At 51.5% G+C, this 20190-nt stretch overlaps 5 protein-coding genes across 5 annotated transcripts; 3 read left to right on the top strand and 2 right to left on the bottom strand.

Moving 5' to 3' along the window:
• Positions 1-145: 145 nt before the first annotated feature.
• MIND_01211900 (uncharacterized protein) lies at positions 146-1789 on the top strand (the record flags this gene model as incomplete). Its single annotated transcript, XM_037368625.1, has 9 exons — positions 146-228; positions 274-408; positions 466-601; positions 648-718; positions 765-819; positions 866-1206; positions 1262-1285; positions 1331-1711; positions 1759-1789. 9 exons carry the CDS (start codon positions 146-148, stop codon positions 1787-1789), a joined length of 1257 nt encoding a protein of 418 aa, XP_037214593.1.
• A 171-nt stretch (positions 1790-1960) lies between these two features.
• On the bottom strand, positions 1961-4255 carry MIND_01211800 (uncharacterized protein; the record flags this gene model as incomplete). The annotated part of the gene is made up of 5 exons (XM_037368624.1): positions 1961-2017; positions 2071-3422; positions 3476-3597; positions 3648-3959; positions 4008-4255. The coding sequence occupies 5 exons, from the start codon at positions 4253-4255 to the stop codon at positions 1961-1963; spliced, it is 2091 nt and encodes a 696-aa protein (XP_037214592.1).
• Positions 4256-4343: 88 nt separating this feature from the next.
• Positions 4344-5021, top strand: MIND_01211700 (uncharacterized protein; the record flags this gene model as incomplete). The annotated part of the gene is made up of 4 exons (XM_037368623.1): positions 4344-4602; positions 4651-4752; positions 4797-4883; positions 4930-5021. 4 exons carry the CDS (start codon positions 4344-4346, stop codon positions 5019-5021), a joined length of 540 nt encoding a protein of 179 aa, XP_037214591.1.
• A 59-nt stretch (positions 5022-5080) lies between these two features.
• On the bottom strand, positions 5081-7187 carry MIND_01211600 (Alpha/beta-hydrolase; the record flags this gene model as incomplete). The annotated part of the gene is made up of 12 exons (XM_037368622.1): positions 6939-7187; positions 6829-6884; positions 6754-6770; positions 6679-6708; positions 6556-6633; positions 6365-6506; positions 6173-6310; positions 5913-6126; positions 5595-5861; positions 5528-5547; positions 5336-5479; positions 5081-5291 (listed from the first exon to the last, which is right to left on the bottom strand). The coding sequence occupies exons 1-12, from the start codon at positions 7140-7142 to the stop codon at positions 5081-5083; spliced, it is 1521 nt and encodes a 506-aa protein (XP_037214590.1). The 5' UTR covers positions 7143-7187.
• Positions 7188-16141: 8954 nt separating this feature from the next.
• MIND_01211500 (CCHC-type domain-containing protein) lies at positions 16142-17161 on the top strand (the record flags this gene model as incomplete). Its single annotated transcript, XM_037368621.1, has 1 exon — positions 16142-17161. One exon carries the CDS (start codon positions 16142-16144, stop codon positions 17159-17161), a length of 1020 nt encoding a protein of 339 aa, XP_037214589.1.
• Positions 17162-20190: the final 3029 nt, after the last annotated feature.

Here is a 20190-nt window from a genome sequence, read left to right as displayed (position 1 = left end):
TTCAAGATGTATCCGAGACAAAGATAGTCTCCCGCTCGATGGCTTGATATACCAGTCCTTGCAGCGCGACGATCTGGTGGCTCTCCCCTCTCACACTTTCTAATACTTCGACGGTGCTAGACATCACCCTTTATTTTCCTCGAGCATGTCCTCCTGGTCGTTCCACGTACAGCCCCCCAGCCCTTTAATCGACTATCATGGGCCATGGCACTTAAAGCGGGATAACAAGTGCGCTTTAGCTTGTTTCGGTTCTCCTCTCAACCTCGTTCGAAGTACTGGCCAACCGAACAATGAATTCGTGTCCTCCTGTCATGGCGCAAATTGTACAGCAACACTCAACGTACAAAATCCCTACGAGGTTGTCTCAGCCGGTGTTTGTATAAGAAGACCCCCACCATTAGACATCCAGTACGCTTTCCACCAGATAAATTCCTGCTCTTCACTCGTTAATTTTTTGCTCCCTAGCTTCCATCCAGTATTTACTGAAAATGACACTATGCAGGACACCCGATGTGATCAAAAGGAGGGCGTCTTTTACAGTTGGAACTCCACTTCCAACTTTACCGTGTACACGGGTTCCTCTTCCTTGGTACTTCTACACGTAGGTCACATTATCCTTGATGGTTTTTTTTTTTGATTAGCTGTAGTTCAATCTTACGATGAGGGCCAAGTCCTCGCAGTCGGCCTGTATTCCAGTGAAGTCGGCATTTCACCACCCGTGAGTGGTATCAGTAACTTTTCTGACACTCAATAAATCCTTCTAGTTATCAGGATATACTCTATCGCAACGGTTCACAGCCATCGATATTGAACTTCACGGTTTGCCTGCGCTCAATTCCGTGAATTTCATCGCATACCATTCTAGGGCGACCGGATTGCGCTACTTGGGAATAGTAACCGTCAGCAAGATAACAGACCTATCAACTTCACCGTCGCGATCGATGGTCGGAGCAGCAATCTCAGTGCAGAGATGTCAGCGCACCTGAATGCATCTCATTCCGCCAACAGTCAAGTACTGTTCTTTGCCACGGGCCTCGCTGGAGATAACCACACCTTGAGATTCACTGTTCATAACGATTCAGACTTGAATCCGCTCGAGTATCTCATCGTTGATGGAAGCAACAAATCTCCGAGTCAAGATTCTGCCCTCTCAGTAATTACCAGCACGACTACTCGAGATAGCACCAGCATAACGACCACAACTCCGTGAGTGGCATTTTCTCTCTTCCACCACCACCAACAGCTAATAATTGAATAACAGCACATCCACATCAATCGCACCCATGTATGTTTCCAATCGAAAGAGAGGCCGAATAACCTCTTTTGACAGTGCCACCTCAAATGGCAAATCCGTGCCTGTAGCCGTCCTCATTGCTGTGCCCAGCGTCCTTGTTCTGATGTTACTAGTCGTATCTGGATACGTCCTTTACCTTCGCCGTCACACAAAACGGCGCCAGCAGCTGGACTCGGATCCGCCTCCGACTCAGCCTGATATGGATGACTGGCCAACCACGGGCCCAACTGCGCGGTCGGAAACCATTGACAACATGCCATCGGAGTTAACCACACGATCACGTTTCTACGAGCCGCTTCATTGGATGCAGTCGACGCCGATGCGCTCTTCGACAGTCCAATCGTTGACAAATACATACGGGTTTCCCAAGACAGAGACCGCGGAGTCGCGCTCACAGTATTCTGAGTCCAGTCTTCGGTGTGTTGTTCTTCTCTGGCGAAGTATTCCTGATTTACTCTGAACAGTACTAGTGCTGAAACAGTATATGCACTTTGAGAGGTGCGCTGGACGGAACGCAAGCGATAGGTTATGTTGCTAAGTGGATGCTACAGGAGCTGCTATAACGAGTGTGTTGATACAGTGTGAGATAGCAAATAGTTGTTATGTAAGGAGCGGGGTCGCTGAGAAACTCAAAGCAAAAAGCAAAGCAATTAACTGGGAGGTGGTTTAATATGACCGAGCAAGATAGTCGTGCCATAGAGCGTCGACAAACTTGGAGTCCGTCTAGTCAGACAGGTCAGTACGTTGAACAAAGCGGAAAATAATAAAGTCCATACATGAATCAGTGTCAAAACCTCCCTCACAAATTCATTTCGCTCCATCCGTGGGGGTAAACTCTGCGCCGGCGCAGACACAGACACAGTCGATATAATAGACGCTCGAGCAATGGCGGGGTCGATGGGGCGAACAGGAGAACTCGTCGGTGATGCTGTTGCGCTTTTGATTGGTGCTCCAGTGAACAACGACTGTACGGAGAGTCTTGAGTTCAAATTTGGCAGGAGAGGTGCTTGTGACGCTGTTGGGGTCTCCATTTCGACATGCGCGGCCATTGGGTCTGGGCTTGCCGACACCGATCTCGATGAAGGGCCGTCACCGAGCCTGTCTGGATCGATAATTTGAGCCAATCGTGCATTCTCAAGTGCTCGTTCCGCAGCGCGTTCCCTCTTTCCTTTCTTCCGGCCTTTTCCACGGCGGGTTCCAGTACCATTGGCAATCACGGGACCCGGTGAAACTCCATGCTCTCGCCGCGACCGTTGTTGAGCCTCTCTGAACGCAGCTGGATCACTTAGTGCGCTCGTATCAGCAAAATCCAGCTCTACTATCTCTCCATCCTCAATATCACTATCCAAACGATCATCGACTGGCGTCCAGGGTTCGGAAGACGGAGGAGCTGGCCGGATAGTTGAATGAGATCCTTCCCTGTTAGACATCGGCGGTGATACTGCAGTATGGCCATTCGCGAGCGGCCTAGGTAAAGGTGGTCGAGGAGTAACGTCGCCATGAACACGGCCGTTTGGTGCTGGTCCACTGGAAGTAGCGTGACGAGCTTCTGCACGTGTTGCTAAAGCACTGAGAAGAGGTCTTCCAGCGCTCGCGCCTGCTGCCTGCAGTTCTTCGTCAAACTCTGCTTCTGGGTCGAGAACAGTGCTTGACTCCGACGAGCTGAATCCATCGGAGCCCAGATTTCCATTGATTTCGTATTCATTGTCGCCTTCTCTCGAGCTACCATGAGAGACGGCGGACCCGACTCGGGATGGCGGTAAACCAAGAAGAGATGTTATCACGTCCTGATTGAGCACTTGGGGTGCGATTGAAGGAGTAGGAGAATGGACTTGTGGTTTGGTCACGGACGGAGACTTGAAAGGGGTTGCAGAGGCGAAGATAGAGTCGAGAAGGGCAATCCCAGTCGCTGGAGTGTGACTGGGACCGGGTACCCCATTGGTATGACCATTGACCGAAGGTACAATTGGCATGCTTTTGGTGCGTGGCTGGGCAGGCGACATGGCAACGGAAGTAGCATTCTTGGTGGAGGATTGTTGGGTAAGTTTTGAGAACAATTTGTCGATTTCAGATGGACTCCCGCTCAGTGGTGGCGCTGACTGCTGTTGGCCAGTTATGGAGTTGGATTCTGTGTGAACAACGTTATCAATGATGAGGATTCGCGGGCGTTCATGCACTCACCTTGTTGAGGTGGCGGAGACGGGGAAGACGTGCGAAGGTGGGGATTCGGTGGCGGAGGTCGACCGGGTCCATAGCGGTACTGTTCTGGGTAGGGCACATTCCTACTCACGTAGCTCTGTAGTCTGTGGATTAGGTCAGCACAAAACAAACACGAGAATTAAGAGGTACGGGCCGCTTCATAACATCAAGCATTGGCTCTCGTGCATCGGTGGGGAACATCCACAAACAAACCGTTTGTGAAGGACCCTTGTCTACAGCGTCGAGGTCGGGAGGGAAATAGATCGGCGAAAACTTGTCGGGGAGATTGTTTTGGTCGTATTGGCTGTTTATTTTGGCAATCCGACGCGCAGTGAATTCAGGGAATGTGCGTATCATGGCATATGCGCCAAGTGGGCTAGCTTTGTCTTCTGGGTGGAGACGCTGTACATAATCCTCTTTCCCCATCCGATTGAGAATGTAAAACCCGTAGGGCGGATAGGCGTCTCTGCAAAATACATCGAAAAACAACCCAGAGAATGGCGAGACCACATACCTTTCATAGAGAAACATGCTTCCTTCGTAGCCATTCTTCTCCCAGCCCTCTCCATTATGGTGGTAGACGCAGACGTGAGTGAACTGATCGAAGATAGAGATGATGGAGGGGTCCCTGCGACGGAGGACCTTGAGATTATGCTCATAACGGGCCTCAGGTGACATTCCGAGGTTGTCACGAGCGTTCTCGATGGAAGGTTGCGGACGATGTCTTTGCTGGCGGTGCAGCTGGGGGGAGGGGGAATGCATGTCGGGAGAGTGTTGTGGGGTCGCTTTTCGCCGTGGCATGTCAAGTTGAAGGTTCGGGGTCGAGAAGAAGAGGGTCACGTGCAACACAATGCTTCCTCTCTCCCGACATTCTTTTACTTTGGCTACACGTACCCCAGCCTGCCTTTTACGCGCGTATTCGCAACCGACTGGGTCAAAACCTCTTATAGGAAGATATGATCATGTCCCTGTTGAACTAGCTCGCGTTCAATCAGGCAAAAAAGTCACTCTTCGCGACTACGAAACCCAGCGCGCTCTCAAACGCTTCAGTTATGACCTCAAGATTCAAAACGGCTTCGTAGAGCCGGCCCCAGGACCCAATTTCATTGGTTTGCGACCTACAATCTCGTAGCATTGTTTCTGAAAACGATGCTCAGGACCCAACGGATGCTCCCTCAGAGAGCCTTTGTCTCCGACTTTCCAAGAAGTTGTACGAAACTTCCGCGGTCGCGATATCATGGTGTTTATTCTCAAACAAGGTATCTTTTGTGTGAATTACTGTCTTGCTTTTTACTAGTAGTAGGCCTCCCACTTCCACCAACTTTGACTATTCTACATGAGCATTCGGACCACTATTCTATGCAATGCACGCAGAAAATGACCTTGGACGGTCTGTGACTTTTTCAAATACTGTTTCGCCATCTAATCTAGCACAGACCTCAACGCGGAACTAACCGCTTTCATCTCGAAACATGGTCGTGTGCTTGACAAAGAGCAGTTTGACGGAGAATACCCTTTCTCATTATAATCACTATAGACCTTGAACTAATGCAATCTCCCCTCTGAGGTCTGATTGCCAATGTTTCGTCAGAATATCATGAGCAACAGTAAAAACGAAGCCATGGACCAGAAAGCATGTGGTCTATGAAGGATAGCTTCGTTCTTCCCGCTAGGCTGAGAACCAGGACGCGACCCGTTACTCTCCCCACCTGAAACATCCTGAACGACCCTGGTGAAAAATTGGAGCGCAGTTTTGGGAACAAAGGCTGGAAGATTATGCCCAGCACCAAAAACACGACTGCGGGAGTCAGCATGACGTTCAAATGCAAAAACCCCACCCACCTGAAGGTAAAATTGTCAACGCTTTTCACCTGAGCAACAACTGTCCCGTCGATGGTCCAGTTGGTCAGAGCAGTATTGTTGAGCGTCAAGTTGCCATACCAGCTCATTGACACCATTGCCCTATGAACCCCTACCCAATTGGCTCTGAAGGCATTCAGCGTCTCAGTTTATTCAAGGAAGCGGGTCAATCACTTGATATCTGCGTCGCCAACCTAGGAAGTGAAAGTGAATTCCAACGAATCTTTTTAGACAAACTGACCCAAATCAGAATCGGGAATTTTGCATTTGCAAGTGCAGCCAACGGCGGCAATGCAGTTCGGCCGAACTCTCCCGAAGCGTTGAACGCCGACTGAACAGAATTGCTGCATGCATCGAATTTCGAAGCAGCCCCAATTGCCTCTCGGGTTTCCAAAAGGCCGAGGAAATTCTTGTAGTATGTTGGTGGGAAGGGGCTCAATGTGTTGGAAGTTTGACGCAGGTCATCCGAGTCACGTCCACGAATTGCGGGATAAAACAAGCCGGTCATCTCAAGTACTCGTCAACTGGGGACAGCCACGAAGATGAGAGAGTAACGCACACAAGCTTGATTTGCAGCTGTGCAGATCTGGTCGTCTGTTCGTTCTTTCCCACCAGCATAGCAGCCTTGCAGTTGAGATAAACAGCCGGCTGTTCCTGACCAAGCAGCCGACATGCTGTTGATCGTGCTTGTGGTTTGTAATTGCCCATATCCGGGAGCATCCGCAACGAAGTCCAGGAGCGACTGGTATTGGATGATCGGATCGTGTTTTCCGCTGTTAGCCCGTCAATCTCAAAGCAACAACGAAGCCACTTCCTTACTCGTTAATCATCAAAGACTTGAAGATGACTTTGTGTCCAGCTAAACTCCCATTGTCGATCAAGGCGTTTTGTTCGTTGAAGTACGTGATGAAAACAGGACCGAAATGGGCACCATAACTTTCCGTTGCAAATATTAAACTAGCATCGTTGCTAGATGAGCACATCTAGACCCAAAAACGGTAGTCAACACACTCTCGAGATCGGAATGCTGCGAACTCGTCACTCTCGAAGAGGATCTGGAATGCCGTCCACATTGTCCGAGCTGCGGCATCAGTATCATCAACACCAGAGCCAGTGGAAAAGCCAGCGCCAAAAGGTTGGTCGATATAAATCACTTCAAACAGACGTTCAGAGGCGAGCAACATTGCGCGATGAGCCAGTACTGTTACTGCTGTTGTTCCAGCTATACGGGTTCAGTCTGGTCGTCTTGCCATCAGCATTCACGGTGCATGGCCCATGTTCTATCCCAGTTTTTTAAGAAGGAAAGCGTCAACGATAAAAGTTACCTTGGAAAAGGCCCAGTAATGCGGAACAACCTGTCTTGTCCAGTTTTTTTCAAGAATCCTCACGCGACTACGCACCAGGACCGCCATTCAACCTGTTTTTTTTTATGATCAGTGTGCCACAAGTACCCGAGAGTCAAAAAATAACCAGACCATAATGTCAATGGGGCAGAATCCGGTGATGATCGCGCTTCGAAGAACCAAAACCACTTGAAGGAAGAAATTGAACCAAGTCGATCAGACAACTAGCGAGCATAGCTCACCAACGACGCGTTCTTCGTGAGATTGATGTAACCCGAGACTTGCCCAACACCAGAAGTTGTCTCGCAGATCCCCGAATTCTTAACATAGGCCAAGCTGCCGTCAGCAACCGTTTGGGAGCGAAAGGTGTGCTTGGTGGAGGCGGCGGATGCGCTTATTGCGAAAGAGAGTGCGAATGAAAAGGACGCCAGAAGGCAGGGGAACATGAAAAGAAAGCATTTTGAGTTGATGGCGACGGTATATAAAGGCCTCCAGTGTGTGAAGTGGACCGGGTGATCGCGCAGTCTTTGACACTGCAATGCTATCACCGCTTCACTCGTTCGACTCCGATGAACTCAACAAGATCATCTAGAAGAAGAAGAAGAAGAATATATTCCCACATCTAGATCTACAGTTGTCCAAAATAAAGTGGACTAGGAAAACAACAATTAAATTACTTACACTACGGACATTAATGTATTTTCCGCCCCAGAAAATTCACAGAAAATTTGAAATTTTTCTGAAGATTTTCCGAGGATTTTTCTGTCACGGAAAATTTGGAATTTTCCATCAATCTTCTGAGAATCTTCTGGAAATTTTCCAGGTCAGAAGATTTCTAATCTTCTGTCACAGAAAATTTTCAGAAAATGTAGCCCTCGGATCTGTGATCCTGCTGATGTCATTTTTTCCGGCATACAAATTGGTTATCAAGGCAATCAGTCGGACCACAATGTTAATCCACTCCAATTTGTTGCAAATTGCAATTACACATAAGTACCATTATACACTATGTATACAAAAGGCTAAGGCTTTACACATGTATGATACTTATACTCATCCTCTGCGCCGCATAGTGATACACAGCCTTTGCCCCTCTTCTTGGCCACAAATCCCAGTTAGACATATGGGCTTTGGGAGTTCTGTGATGTTGTTGTGAGACCAGCAACAAAGACAAACTCGTGGCTCTGCGCCAGTGAGCGAACTGGGCTGGACCAGTTCAACTGGGTGGAACAAGGCGCTTGGGGTGTTGTGGTAGGCGGGGTAGCAAGCCCACCTCGAGTTAGGGGCCTGGAGAGCCTGAGACGCGCGCCTGCGTTGTGGATGTGGGCGGGCGGGCAAAGGGGCAAAAAACCAGTGTTGCAATATTAACCTTCGTACTGCGTGATTACTTTGACAGGTTAGGCCCACGCAATCCTGCAATTTGGGTGTCTCGGGGTTGTTTGGAGCTAAATTGAAGGTGGGTTTGTATCTCAACTCCGCTACATTCACGCACCTGATCTTAGTGCTTGTCTGCTTTCCTGCGAGACGACAGACGAGGATCGAGAGCCAATGGTGGCGGCAATGGAAAAGTCGAGTTGATAGTTCGTGTGCGGCACGGCACGACCATGCTGAACTTGAAGAAGTCAGAGTCGCTTGCATCTCCTCCATCAGCAGCATTCTTTTTGCTAAACAAGCTGGGTACAACCACTCAGACTTGCTAATCGTTGGTGCGGTCTCGCTGACACTGACACTCGTAGCCGCACTAACTTTGGAAGGCGCTTTCTTGCTCCTATCAGAAGTTTCGGTGAGCGAAAGAACGGCCTTCCAAGTCAAAATTAACTCTTCCTCCTTCAGTTGTGTCCCCGTCAGATGTAGTTAATGCTAGTGAGTCCACACAGCCTCCCGAACTTTGCGCTGGTCACGTCCCGGTCCGCGATCGACAACATCCTATTCAACGTGGAGCTACGCTGACAAGCCTCCCGCCGAAACCGAATGAAGCAGAAACAGAGCGACGGAATCACTGGAGTGGGAAAGAGAAAAATGGATCAGCAGTGCTGGTCAGTTCCTCCAGGTCAAACCACTCCCGACCCTGACTTCCTTCCGAGGCTTGCCGTCGCTAGCCGGGCGCAAGAGCGCTGCTGCCGGCGCATCTGCGAAAAGGTAAGTGCTGCCGTCTCTATCTCCTGTCTTCCTCACCACTGTTGACAACCCACAGCCCACACGGCCTCATTTAAATTTCTTGTCGGCCTATGCTGAAGAAAGGTTCGTTTTTGTTGTTGCCCAGTCCATTCCTTGCTTACTTTACTCCAATTCAGTTTGTCGTTGTGCTAGGTATCACAGGCGGGATGCTTGTTGCTGTTCTGAGATGAGTGTGGTCCAGTAGGCTACATTCCCAGACTCACATTGCATTAGTGCGCCTGTCTGGCAGACATGTCCAACATCCGCTAACGGTGCTGGTGAGTTGTTTGGTAATTCTCCTCCCAGGCCTTTGCAAGTGCTTACTCTGGTAATAGAAGTTCTGCGAAGTTTCCCCCGCTTGCCCACCCGCTTGATACCAAATTGTTGCGCACTGTCGTCAGCCTCGAAGGACAAGGTGAGTTTTACGCTGTGTGGCAGTGTGTGCATTTTTTGCTGGACTTACCACGTTCTAGAACCATGCATTAGTGCTGAATCCATCTCCATCGCGTAAGCTGTCTTCTTCAATGTGCTCGTTGACCGACTTCCTCCCCCAGGCCCAACCTTGTCACGATCTTCGATGCCGTCCTCGACTCATGTAAGAACCATCGGCCTTCGATTCTGGTGTCGTGGGGCTGTTTTTGCTGGTGTCCATAATGCTGCTAACAAACAGCATAGTTAGCATCATATTTAGAGCCTCCAGCCTCTGACGATCAGCTTACGCAATGAGAGCTGAACTCCGTGGATGGACTCCGAGTCATGGCCGTATTTTGCGCCACATTGCCAACTTTGACCGTGACAACGCTGACTTTGAGTCAATGTGCATTACAACATGGGAGTCAACTCACTCGATGTGGTTCTCAATAAAGCGAACTGGGAGCCAATGCTGCTCCCAAAATAGGTCCTCGCTGGCCTGTCCGAGTTTGACAAGACAGTCGAGACTGATGAGTTATGCTAGATGTGTTGTTTAGAAGGTTGGTTAGCGGCTTTCAGGGCCAATGACGACTTTGGAGGCGATTTGGGTCGATGTAGAATGAGCCTTTTGAGCACTGGAGATCGTAGCTAGTGTATCCACCAGCATGAGATGGATTTTGAGGCTTGTTGGGCGGCTGCGGCAGATTCACGTGGCGTTGGTGGCCGCGCAAATGGCCCAAGTCAGGCAAGAGAGTCATATGGGCAGGCAGGTTAGAGCGGGAAACGGTGGTGTGTCACGGGACACGTGTCTTCGGGTCGCAGTATCGGGGTTGCTCTTTCGAATTCCCTAGTGCGGCCATGCATTGGGTCTGTGGTCAGCCTCGAGCTCGGTGTCGAGGGCAGTTGTAGCTCTCCGGCGTGCGACAAAGTCATCATCCGTGAGTAGGCCATCACTGCCACTGGCGGAGGCCAAGTTCGCTCACGACAGAAACACGTATGTGACAGTGTTACACTGTTTTGAAACACTGATTATATAATCTGGCAAACGATGCTCTGTGGCCGCAAGCTTCTGCAAATCTGCGGAAAATTCTGTGTTGCATCCCAGTCGACGGTGCCGTTGAGCGCGAGATGCATGAGGGCTGGCAGTTTCACAAGCTTTGCTGCGTATTCCATTCAAGTTGCGACCTCCTTGTTCCACAGGTCATCAAGCAAGTCAAGAGCGTCGTCTGAAAGCACTGTAAATCAAGCTCCACCGACCCCGGAAAGAGGTGCAGCACGACCTGTTCCAGACGCATCCCCGCCAGCACCCGCACCAATGGTGGATTCACAATCACGCGGTACGCCCACACCTGCAACTCGGGTCACGCCCACGCATCGTCGAGCAGGGAGTCTCAGTCATAGGAAATGTGGATACCCTTGCTGGCCTGCTCAATGTCACTGCTTGACTCCGTGGTGAATGAGGAGGGCTGTCCAACCTACGGTAATCTTCTTTCTTCGACTGATCCTTGGACTGATCTGCTTTTTCTTATTATTATCATCTATAGACAAATCACATCAAGCACTGGACTCAGACCCCGGCTCATTCGCCGTCGCATGGACTCAACATCCAGTATGGTCTTGCAACTACTAGTACACTAGGAGAACAGCTCGAGCAGGTGTTTGACCGGTTCTATCCATACAACGGACTCGTGCGACTGCTCTATAAGCTTGAAGACTTTCTTCGGTGCACCATCGTCATTCGTGAACAGCGTTCTTGAGAAGCAGACCTGCTCGAGGTCTAGACACACACCATTCGCGTATCAGGCCGTAGCAACACCAGCTACAGCCATACAGTCACAATTCACTTGACTCGCTCGACTGACATCATCCCAACAAACCCTACACCATCATTTCCTCCTCGCATTCTACGCCGAAATCCTCACCGCCTGCGTTTGTTCTTCAAGACCACCCTGGATCTTGTTTGAATACTGAAAAACATCTCATTCTTCTTGCCTACCCGGGCCGGAGGTGTCGAGATGCACGTTGCATCTAGCTCATTCACCCATTATCACTCTATAAAATCATGAAGGTCTGCCAGTATGTATCGTGTTGAATCACCACAATTCTTTCGTTAACAACTCTTCCACAGGTTTGCTATTCCCTTCTTTAAAGTACACCCTTCATGGTCGGTGCCATCGGAACACATTCACCCATGCCTTAGACACTTTTCATATACTCCCCGCCATGTCTCTTTTCCTGATACAACCAACTCCATCCTCCTTTCCTACGTCCACGACCGTCACAGTCATGCTTGCTGTCAGCGAGGCGATTTTTGCGTATCCAAACCCTTGTTGCCCAGACCAACTCCGCTCGCGAGGCGGGTCATGCTGCGAGTGAAGCGTATGCGATTGCTGCCCGTGCTCGGGCCAGAGAAGAATGGCGGGTGGTGGCAAACACGCAGGAACGGGAACTGGAGAGCGCCAAATAGGAGGCGCGGTTGAGCGATCTGGTGGTGCGGGAGTATGCGGGCCTCGTCAGGACGCTTGAGGGCCGCAAAAGCACAGCATCGCTTGCAACAAACGCGGTCATCAAGACTTTTCAAGACAGCACTACCACCCTGGTTGAGCTCAAGGAGACCATCAAGTCGCAAAAGACCCAGTTAGCGGAGCTGAAGTCCGCTTTAACAATGCAAGCTGCTGAATATGTTGCTCATCGAAAAAGAACGGGACGAGACAAATGCCAGATTCGGCACCGCCAGTGCCCTCACAGTAGAACTCGGGGAAGAATTGACTAAGGCCAAATTCGAGGCAGAGCAAGCGAAAGTAGACGATAAAAGTGCAGCGGGCATGGTCGAGTGCGGGCATGGTTGAGTGCGGGCATGGTCGAGTGCTACATGTGCGTTTTCTTACTTTCTCTTTTCCCCAGTTTCGTAACTTGGATAAATACTAACGAACAATTGCAATTGCTTAGGAAATTTACCCAGCAAACCACACAATCGTTGCATTCCTCCCTCAACGCTCTTCGAGAAAGACACACTGCCACTACTTCTACACTCTCTGTTCAGTTATCGACCCTTGCATCTCAATTATGAGTGATTGCGAGTGGCACGGGATGAATCTGGTGGCGCTCTGGTCCGAGAAACTGTGGGACGACGAAGGGAAGTTAGTACATTGCGAATGAAACATATTGCGAGGGAAGAGCAGGTCGTGGACTCGCTGAAGGAAGCATTGTCGTCAAGTCATAACAATGCTGGCACAATGGAGCCGGCCCTTGCACAAATCTTGGTCATGCTCGATGGACAGGAGAATGAAGGAAAAGAGGGTCGAATGCAACTTCTCGGAAATGTTGTCCAGATGCATCTAGATCTGGCGCCGTTTTCATCTCCTGAACGAAGCCTTTCTATGCCCCCGAGCCATCTACTCGTCCGTCCGTTCAGCCCTCAGCAACAATCAGCTGTCACGTCACACTTGGCGCCAACAACTCTCCTTCACCTTCCTTCGCTCGTCTCGAAAGCCACAGCCGCCTGCCGCGGTTCTTGAACTCCTCCGTGGCGCGGGCGAGCAGCTCCGGGGGGACACTACTCACAGCGAGCAGAAGCATCCCGATTCCCGATATTGTGCACGCGCGCGGGCAGGCGGAGGTCGTAGGTGCTGCGAGGAGCGAAATGGCCATGGGGCGGAGAGCGTCCAGTGGTGTGTACATCACTATGACGTCCAGATAAGCGCTAATTCCGCCTATAGCAGACGACGGCCTTGCTCTTGCTCCCAACCAACCACTCCCATCCAAACCCAAACTAGTCCAGGCTCTCACGCCTCGCAGGAAAGCGGGCCTATAACGGCAAGCACTAAGATCAGGTGCGTGAATATATCGGAGTTGAGATACAAACACACCTCCAATTTAGCCAGACCAAACAACCCCGAGACATGCACGCAGCATGAAGGTCAAGATTACAATGTACCGCCCCCCAGCCCTTACCCACCCAGTCGCTTGCTAGCGGCGAGAATGCTGACAGATATCCACGACCAGCGCATGCGCACGCAGAGAGCTTTCTCCGGATGAAGAAGATGGTGTGTTCTCTATTGATTTTGTCTTCGTTGCTCATCTCACAACAATATCACAGACGTGGAGAGCGGAAGAGAAATGGATGCTTATCCAATCATCACGTTCCGATCCGAGTCTTCAACTTCTTGGGTTGATACTCCCAATTCTTCGTCTTGTTGGGCACGCATAATTCAATAATACTTATGTACTTATTACATCGACGACTACTGAAAAACCTCCTCAAGGTGCGAGGTCTGACGCTCCTCCTTGCTCACAATATTCAAAACACCCAACTTTGCCGTCTTTGGCAGCGTGTCGGCCAGCTTTGTCGCCAGCACGTCGACATACTGCATCGGGGGGTCCTGCCAGCCGGCCAGTGAGCGCGGAGCAGGGTAAACGGAACTTGAAGAATGACACCAGTTGAAGGCATACTCAAAGGATTTCAATGACGGGTGTCCAGCGATGGCATCGTCGAGCGCTGTGAAGAAGACGGGGTCAAGGGTGTATAGGTCGACAAAGCTGGCCAGAGTCGGCCACGGATAATCGGTCGGGAGGAGCCAACCAGTAGAGAAGGGTAGCGAGAAGCGTAAAGTCACGCCGGTAAGCAGTGGTGCAGCAAGGGGTTGGAGAATGTTGATGATCGGGATCGGTATGTGTTCTATATGGCCGGGTAGTAGCGGACCCGGATGAAGGTCGAGTCGCCGAAGCCGCGGGAAGTGCGTTGGGAGCACAAACTGTGTTTCAGTACTCGCAAATGGATCTTCAAGTTTACAAGTGAGTTGGGAGCCTGAGGGAAGGCTGAGCGGAGGGACATACTGTAGAATATTAGCTTGAGGGTTTCCAGCGAGTCTGCGGCACGGAAACATAATGCAGGTCTTCTTGTTTGCTTACCCTGTGCAGGGTCAGGCTTGAAAGGGCGCTCAGGTGAGGAGCGAGGTTGACATGATGAAGAAAGCTCGGGCCCAGCATAGATCCTGACACCACTAGCGTCACAAGCGGCGTTGTTTCGATGGGTGTTGGCTCCAGCCATGTGTCGTCGTTCTCTGGCTCGACCGCGAAGTACTTGACGGAGTCGGCCACAGCTAGCATTTTCAGCAGCGTCTCCGATGGGACATGAGTAGTGAATAAGCTGCAAGCCGCTTCAGTTTGCACTGGGGGTGGGAGTATTTGTGGAGCAGCATTTCGACGATATCGTTGTCCGCGAATGGGCGCCCCCATTTGTACTCTCCATAGTCCCAGATCTTGACCTCCTGCAGCTCCGTCAGCTGCGCAAGCACGGTTGCTACCGCGGAGCGCTCGGCACGCCAATTAGACCTTGTGGTCGACGAGTAGTTATCCATTGCAAGGACAATGGAGTTTGTGTATGCGGCAAGACGAGGCGCCCTGCTCCAGAGCGCGATAATGGAAGAGTACGTGCGCCAGCACCGAGGAAGGCTGAATTCGTCTTCGTTGGGCTCTAGGTCGTCGACATCTCCCATTATCAACCGGGAGGCCAAGAAGAGGCGCCGGAATAAGCGCTTTTGGCATACAGGGCGGAAGACAGACGCAGCAAGGCAGCAGGATTGTACCGTTCGGAGATTGTTTTTAGGTATTGCAGCGACAATGGACTTGAGGAGCTCAGGAGGGAGACGCGTCATGGAAGAAGCTGGAAAAGAGTGAGATCAAACGTGAGCTTATCTTCTCTTAGACCATCACCATCACCTCTCTACCCACCTCCCTCGGCCATTTCAGGGAACGGTCCGCGGCATACTCATCACATTCCAACCCAAGATTGAAGCCAAAGGGACAACGGCTGACCGAGCGAAGACCGTTTTTGGCTGAGGAGGCGAAAGTGGGGCAGTTTTGTGTGTATGTCGTCGCACGCCCTTCTCCGTTATGCTGACCTGGCATCCAGGGAAAGCGATTACATGCGCCGCTGGGAGTTGAGTAGAGGAGAGGCTGGATGAGTTCTAAATTGGCAACGGAGCAATGTGCGTTTTTCGCCACCTTCGTTTGTAGATGTGGCTCACTCCGAGAATAGCGACAAGTACCCAGGGTTTTACCCTCGGGCGACCTGACGGTAATGCCTTCTGGGTACAACAACGACGAGCTACCAGCAAATGGCGGACACGACGTCGGTACACAGTAACGGTGCAGCGATGGGGTTTCGGGTAGTTCTCGAGAGGGCAGCGGGAGACAAATGGATGTGAATACTGGTGCGCGAAAAGTCGCTCCCTTTAACCAACGTTGTTGCTGATATTATTCTCCCTCGCAGGCTCTTTGTCAACTTGATTTCAGGTCGCAATATCGCGGCATTCTCATCCTCCAGCAACAATTTCTGTCAGACAGTCTCAGGACCCGTCATTTTTCCCATATCTGTAAGACTGCCATGCATATTGCTTGTTCTCGGGTGCGTATTTCGCCAGCCACCTACTTCCTTCCATTAACCGAGTGCTTTTAAGTCCTCCGCCATTGACGGCATATCCACCCATGGCCTTTGTTTTATCTCCGCAACAGCACGAAGAAGATGCGTTGGTGGTTGTGAAGCAGCACGACGGCCTTCGACAGCAAACCTCCGCGGTTTGGCTTGTTGATATCTATAGCCAGAGCGTCATTCATGTTACGTAGTCTACCTAATCACCATCCTTTTCTTGCTTCTTCCCCTCACGGCCTGTCCACCTTGAGCTTCCGCTCCCCTCGTTCACCCTGCGCCTTTCCTTCCCATCTTCGCGCCGACGCCTCGTCCCGCTGCGCTCAACAGGTTATGGGCCCCGGCCTTTTCCGTCGGCTATGACCCGCAGTCGTACCACGTCACCTTTTTTCACCCTCGACCAACATCACCATCGACTCGCGAGACTCATTGCAGGTCTTCAGCACCATGGTCCTCCCATACTACCTCGTCGCGTCCATCGAGAACATCAAAGACCTTCAGCCCGACAACTTCGCCACCCATGCCACCATTTTTGAGGAGTTCACACGCGCTGCGGGAGCTACCTGGGTTACAGACGAAGCTGGGACCCAAGGTGCCCTCGGCGCCGCTGACCAGCGTCTGGACCACGAAATCAGCTTCCTACTGCTGACGAAGACACACCCCGACTACCGCCACCACATCTCGGAGCTGAGCGGCACTCGCGAACGTTGGCATGCCCTTCGACAAGCATTCATCTCCCTCACCTTCTCCGACCGCCTTGTCACCTTCGACCAGCTCATCAGCATTGTGCACGACACCAGTCAGCCCGTCAGCCAGTACTCGGCGCAAATCGACAAATTGTGCAAACGCTTGGAGGGCATGGGCATGGCCATCTCCGACAATGTCAAAACCGCCATTCTTCTCGTACGCCTCGACGCGTTGATGCTCCCGACAAAGAAGGAGCTCGCAAAGCTTGCCACCCCACCCACTTTTGCCAGCGCCGCTGCTCAACTCAGATCCGACGCTCACGATGCCATAAAACTGGAAGAGCCCAACTTCATGGCTGCCATCAAGAGCGAGAGGAGCGAGCCTGTCATTCCCGGTGCCTTTGCGGTCCAAGTCCCCTCCCCGCCTTCTACCCAAGCCCCAGTCGAAGCACATGCCAATGGCTACAACTGGTGCTCGCCGCGTTCTGACAAGGACTGCTTCCGCTGCGGTCGTGAAGGCCATCGAGCGCAGTTCTGCCTTTCTGACATGCCGCAAGCTGTACGTGACTGGGTTCTACGATCCATCGCCCAGTACCGCCCGAAACTCTATGGGCCAAGATCCGAACGAGCTGCCGCTGCCACCGGTGTCGACGTTGATGCTGATGAGGACGAGGATGAGATCCTCAGAGACGTCCTGGAGGGTGCGATGCAAGAGTACTACCGCCGCATGGATAGTACCCAGGCCGCGGTTCGGTCTTCAGCCGCACGTGTTGTTATTTGAGAGAACCTTGGCAGCGACAAGATGTGACCGATGTTTTTCGACTCCTTCCCCTTTCACCATATTGATCACGGGCCACGTTACTGCTTCGTGGGCGTGTTGGATCCGGTGGGAGCTTTTTATTTCGCTTGGATTTAGTGTTGGGCCCTTTGGTACTTGCCCAAGCCATGATAGTGCTTCATGGGTGTGCTAGTTTCGGTGGGAGCTAACACCATATCCCCATTATTTCGGAGGTAGCTCTGGCTAGGTGGGAGTGTTGATATCTATAGCCAGAGCGTCATTCATGTTACGTAGTCTACCTAATCACCATCCTTTTCTTGCTTCTTCCCCTCACGGCCTGTCCACCTTGAGCTTCCGCTCCCCTCGTTCACCCTGCGCCTTTCCTTCCCATCTTCGCGCCGACGCCTCGTCCCGCTGCGCTCAACATGGCTAAGCATCGTCACGATCGCGCTGGTCTGTCGAGACAGACCTCTTTTTGCCCTGTATCTGGTCAAAAGAATCGGGATGGTCAACGGGAATATAACGATCCATCTCATCTTTGCTCGACAAGCGCGCTGGAAGGTACGGTCCACTCTTCCCTACATCTTCCACGTCTGAAGCGCCGTTCAGCCACATGAATAACCATATCCCCTCTCAAGCAACATATCCATGCTTCCTTGTCTCATTCTCAGCTCTTCGTCGACGTCTGCACCATCCATATTACACACGATTCGTGGAGAAGACCATCCGCCCTCCAATTCCCGTGCTTTCCTTTTGCTTGTGGCAGGTTGCTCTCTCGCGAGCATATCTAAATGCGTGGTATTCTTCCATGCTCCTACGCGATTCTGTGAATCCGGGGAGGAAGGCCAACGTTGCGCCAGTTTTCCTCGGTTCTTCGTCAAGCAAAACAGCATATGCTGCTGCCCAAACCGTCATCTTTGGCCGCAACATCATCTCCGTGTCAGCGTAACGACGACTCCGCCTGTGTTCATGGGGCTGGATATCTGGCCTTGTCGACTGGCTTCGACGCAGAACAGATGAGATTACCCTGACAGCGACTTCAACGATGGCGATAGACCTTGAATATACTTTCCTTCTCCCTTCTCTCTCCTCCCCCTGCCCTCCCCGCCACGCTTGCATTCTCGCTATGCAATGTCGAGTTCCCAAAATGGCAAGTCACGTGCTCGTTTGCCGACCAAAAGGCGGGCACATATCTTGCACGACGCGGCAGCTGGCACTCTATAGAGTGTATCTCCGCATGCCTCATACTTGTCTCTTCCTACTTAATCCTTGGTGCCCCACTATTCGACGGGGAAGGCCGTATTCGACCACGTTTCCTCCTGCAGCTCTATGAGTGGTATGGGGGACGTTTCTTTGTCGACGGGCGACATATGTTAGCGGAGAGGAGTCGGGGAGAGGGATAAGCGGTGATGGACGCTCAGTAGAGCGTTTTGAGCTGATTGAGGGAGCGGAAGCTCTTGTGGACTAGGAGCTGGCCGTCGGACGAGCAAGGACGCTCGACACGCGATTCGGTGATGCGAAGGCTTGGATTCTTCTCCCCCCACCCTTGCTTGCGCCTCGACTCTCCTCAACAGATGGCCATTGGTTGCGTGGAGAAGGAGAAGGCTTTCGCGAATATATATCAATTACACCAGTACTTTTGGAATCCATGTATGCATCGCAACAAGTATGTACTAGTACTATTAGTACGATTGTACCTTCCTTTGCGGGTTTTCAAGAATTATAACATGCATTCAATAGATCGTATTTATACAATCTGCTCGATCGCTGTACTAGTAGTCTAGTATGCTGGTCTATCTCCAGGTATTTCTTCCCTGTAATCCTCTCTTCCCCAAACTCAGACGCCGCTCACGTCATATTGTCCTCGCGATCTTGCTTGCATGTTACTTGTTATAATCAGTGGCATAGATACTAGTATGTACAATACAGTACAACAAGCCAATGACTAGTGTCCTGATCAGTACATGACAACGAGGATTAGAAAGGGAAAATATTGGGAATGACGACAGGAGCAAGTTGGAGACGCGAGAGCCTTCAAGACCCCGGCCTGACCACTCCATCTCCGAGCGCCGATTGCAGCGCGAAACGACAGACGTCTCCCGCAGCCTCAGTCGATCCAGCGAAAGGAAGGGCGGCGACAACGATGTCCGAATCCATGAGAAGGGCCGGGCAGGCCTATGCAGGGAACACTGGAGACCCACTCGACGCAAGCATACACGGTGTCGTCGTCGACCGTGAGGCATCTCCTTCAAGTTATGGGCGTGCAAATAGCGCGTGTGTGCCGCCGGTCGCCCGAAGTGGTAAAAGCAGGAGTGAATGGTGCTGGTCTGAACGGGGGTGAGGGAGCTCCCGGAGCGATGTATGTTGCCGCTTGTCGGCGACCTGGCGTTATTGTCCAGGTGTCGAGTGTGAGGGGCAATGGGATTGCGGTCGATTACAAGGGCCTCCGACCTCGTCGGGCAGTGGGCACTGCGTGTAAAAAGCCTTCCTGTCGGGGAAGGGTTTTGTTCAAAGCGGGCCGCCCGAGGTAAGGACACGCAGGGGAAGATGGAGATCCACTCGTTGCGGCCATAGATCGTGGCGTCAACCCTCACCATCTCCTCCTGAATGTCGCGCGACCCGTCGGCTTCCACGACGAGCAGAGTAGTTGGAGCAGGAGGAAATGCCACTGGGCGGAGAAGGGTAGTGAGGGAGTCTTGGGGGGCGTGCGTGTTGGGCTGAGATTGTTGGCAAAGGGTGTCATTCTTGTGAAAGGGCGGTGCGGTTGCGATAGATTACAACAGCCTGTGTAAAGCGTCATTGTTGGAGGAAAGAATTTAAACAGAACTACTGGAGATGAGAAAAGAATCGTCAGTGCGGTAGCCTGAGGAGAGGAAAAACAAGGTCCACGCACGTTCGCGTCATTAGTGTATAACTACCAGCCTATCGAGCCGACTGGGAGCTTCTACACCATCGACATTGCCGATTCGTTTGCAAAAGCTAGTCGAAGGACGAATGTCACGGTCGCGATTGTCAGACGAACAAGAAAGGGA

This window comes from Mycena indigotica (assembly GCF_014461135.1).
Source record: "Mycena indigotica strain 171206Taipei chromosome Unknown Mind.scaff0012, whole genome shotgun sequence".
Classification (NCBI taxonomy): domain Eukaryota; kingdom Fungi; phylum Basidiomycota; class Agaricomycetes; order Agaricales; family Mycenaceae; genus Mycena; species Mycena indigotica.
This window is presented reverse-complemented; position numbering and strand designations above follow the sequence as displayed.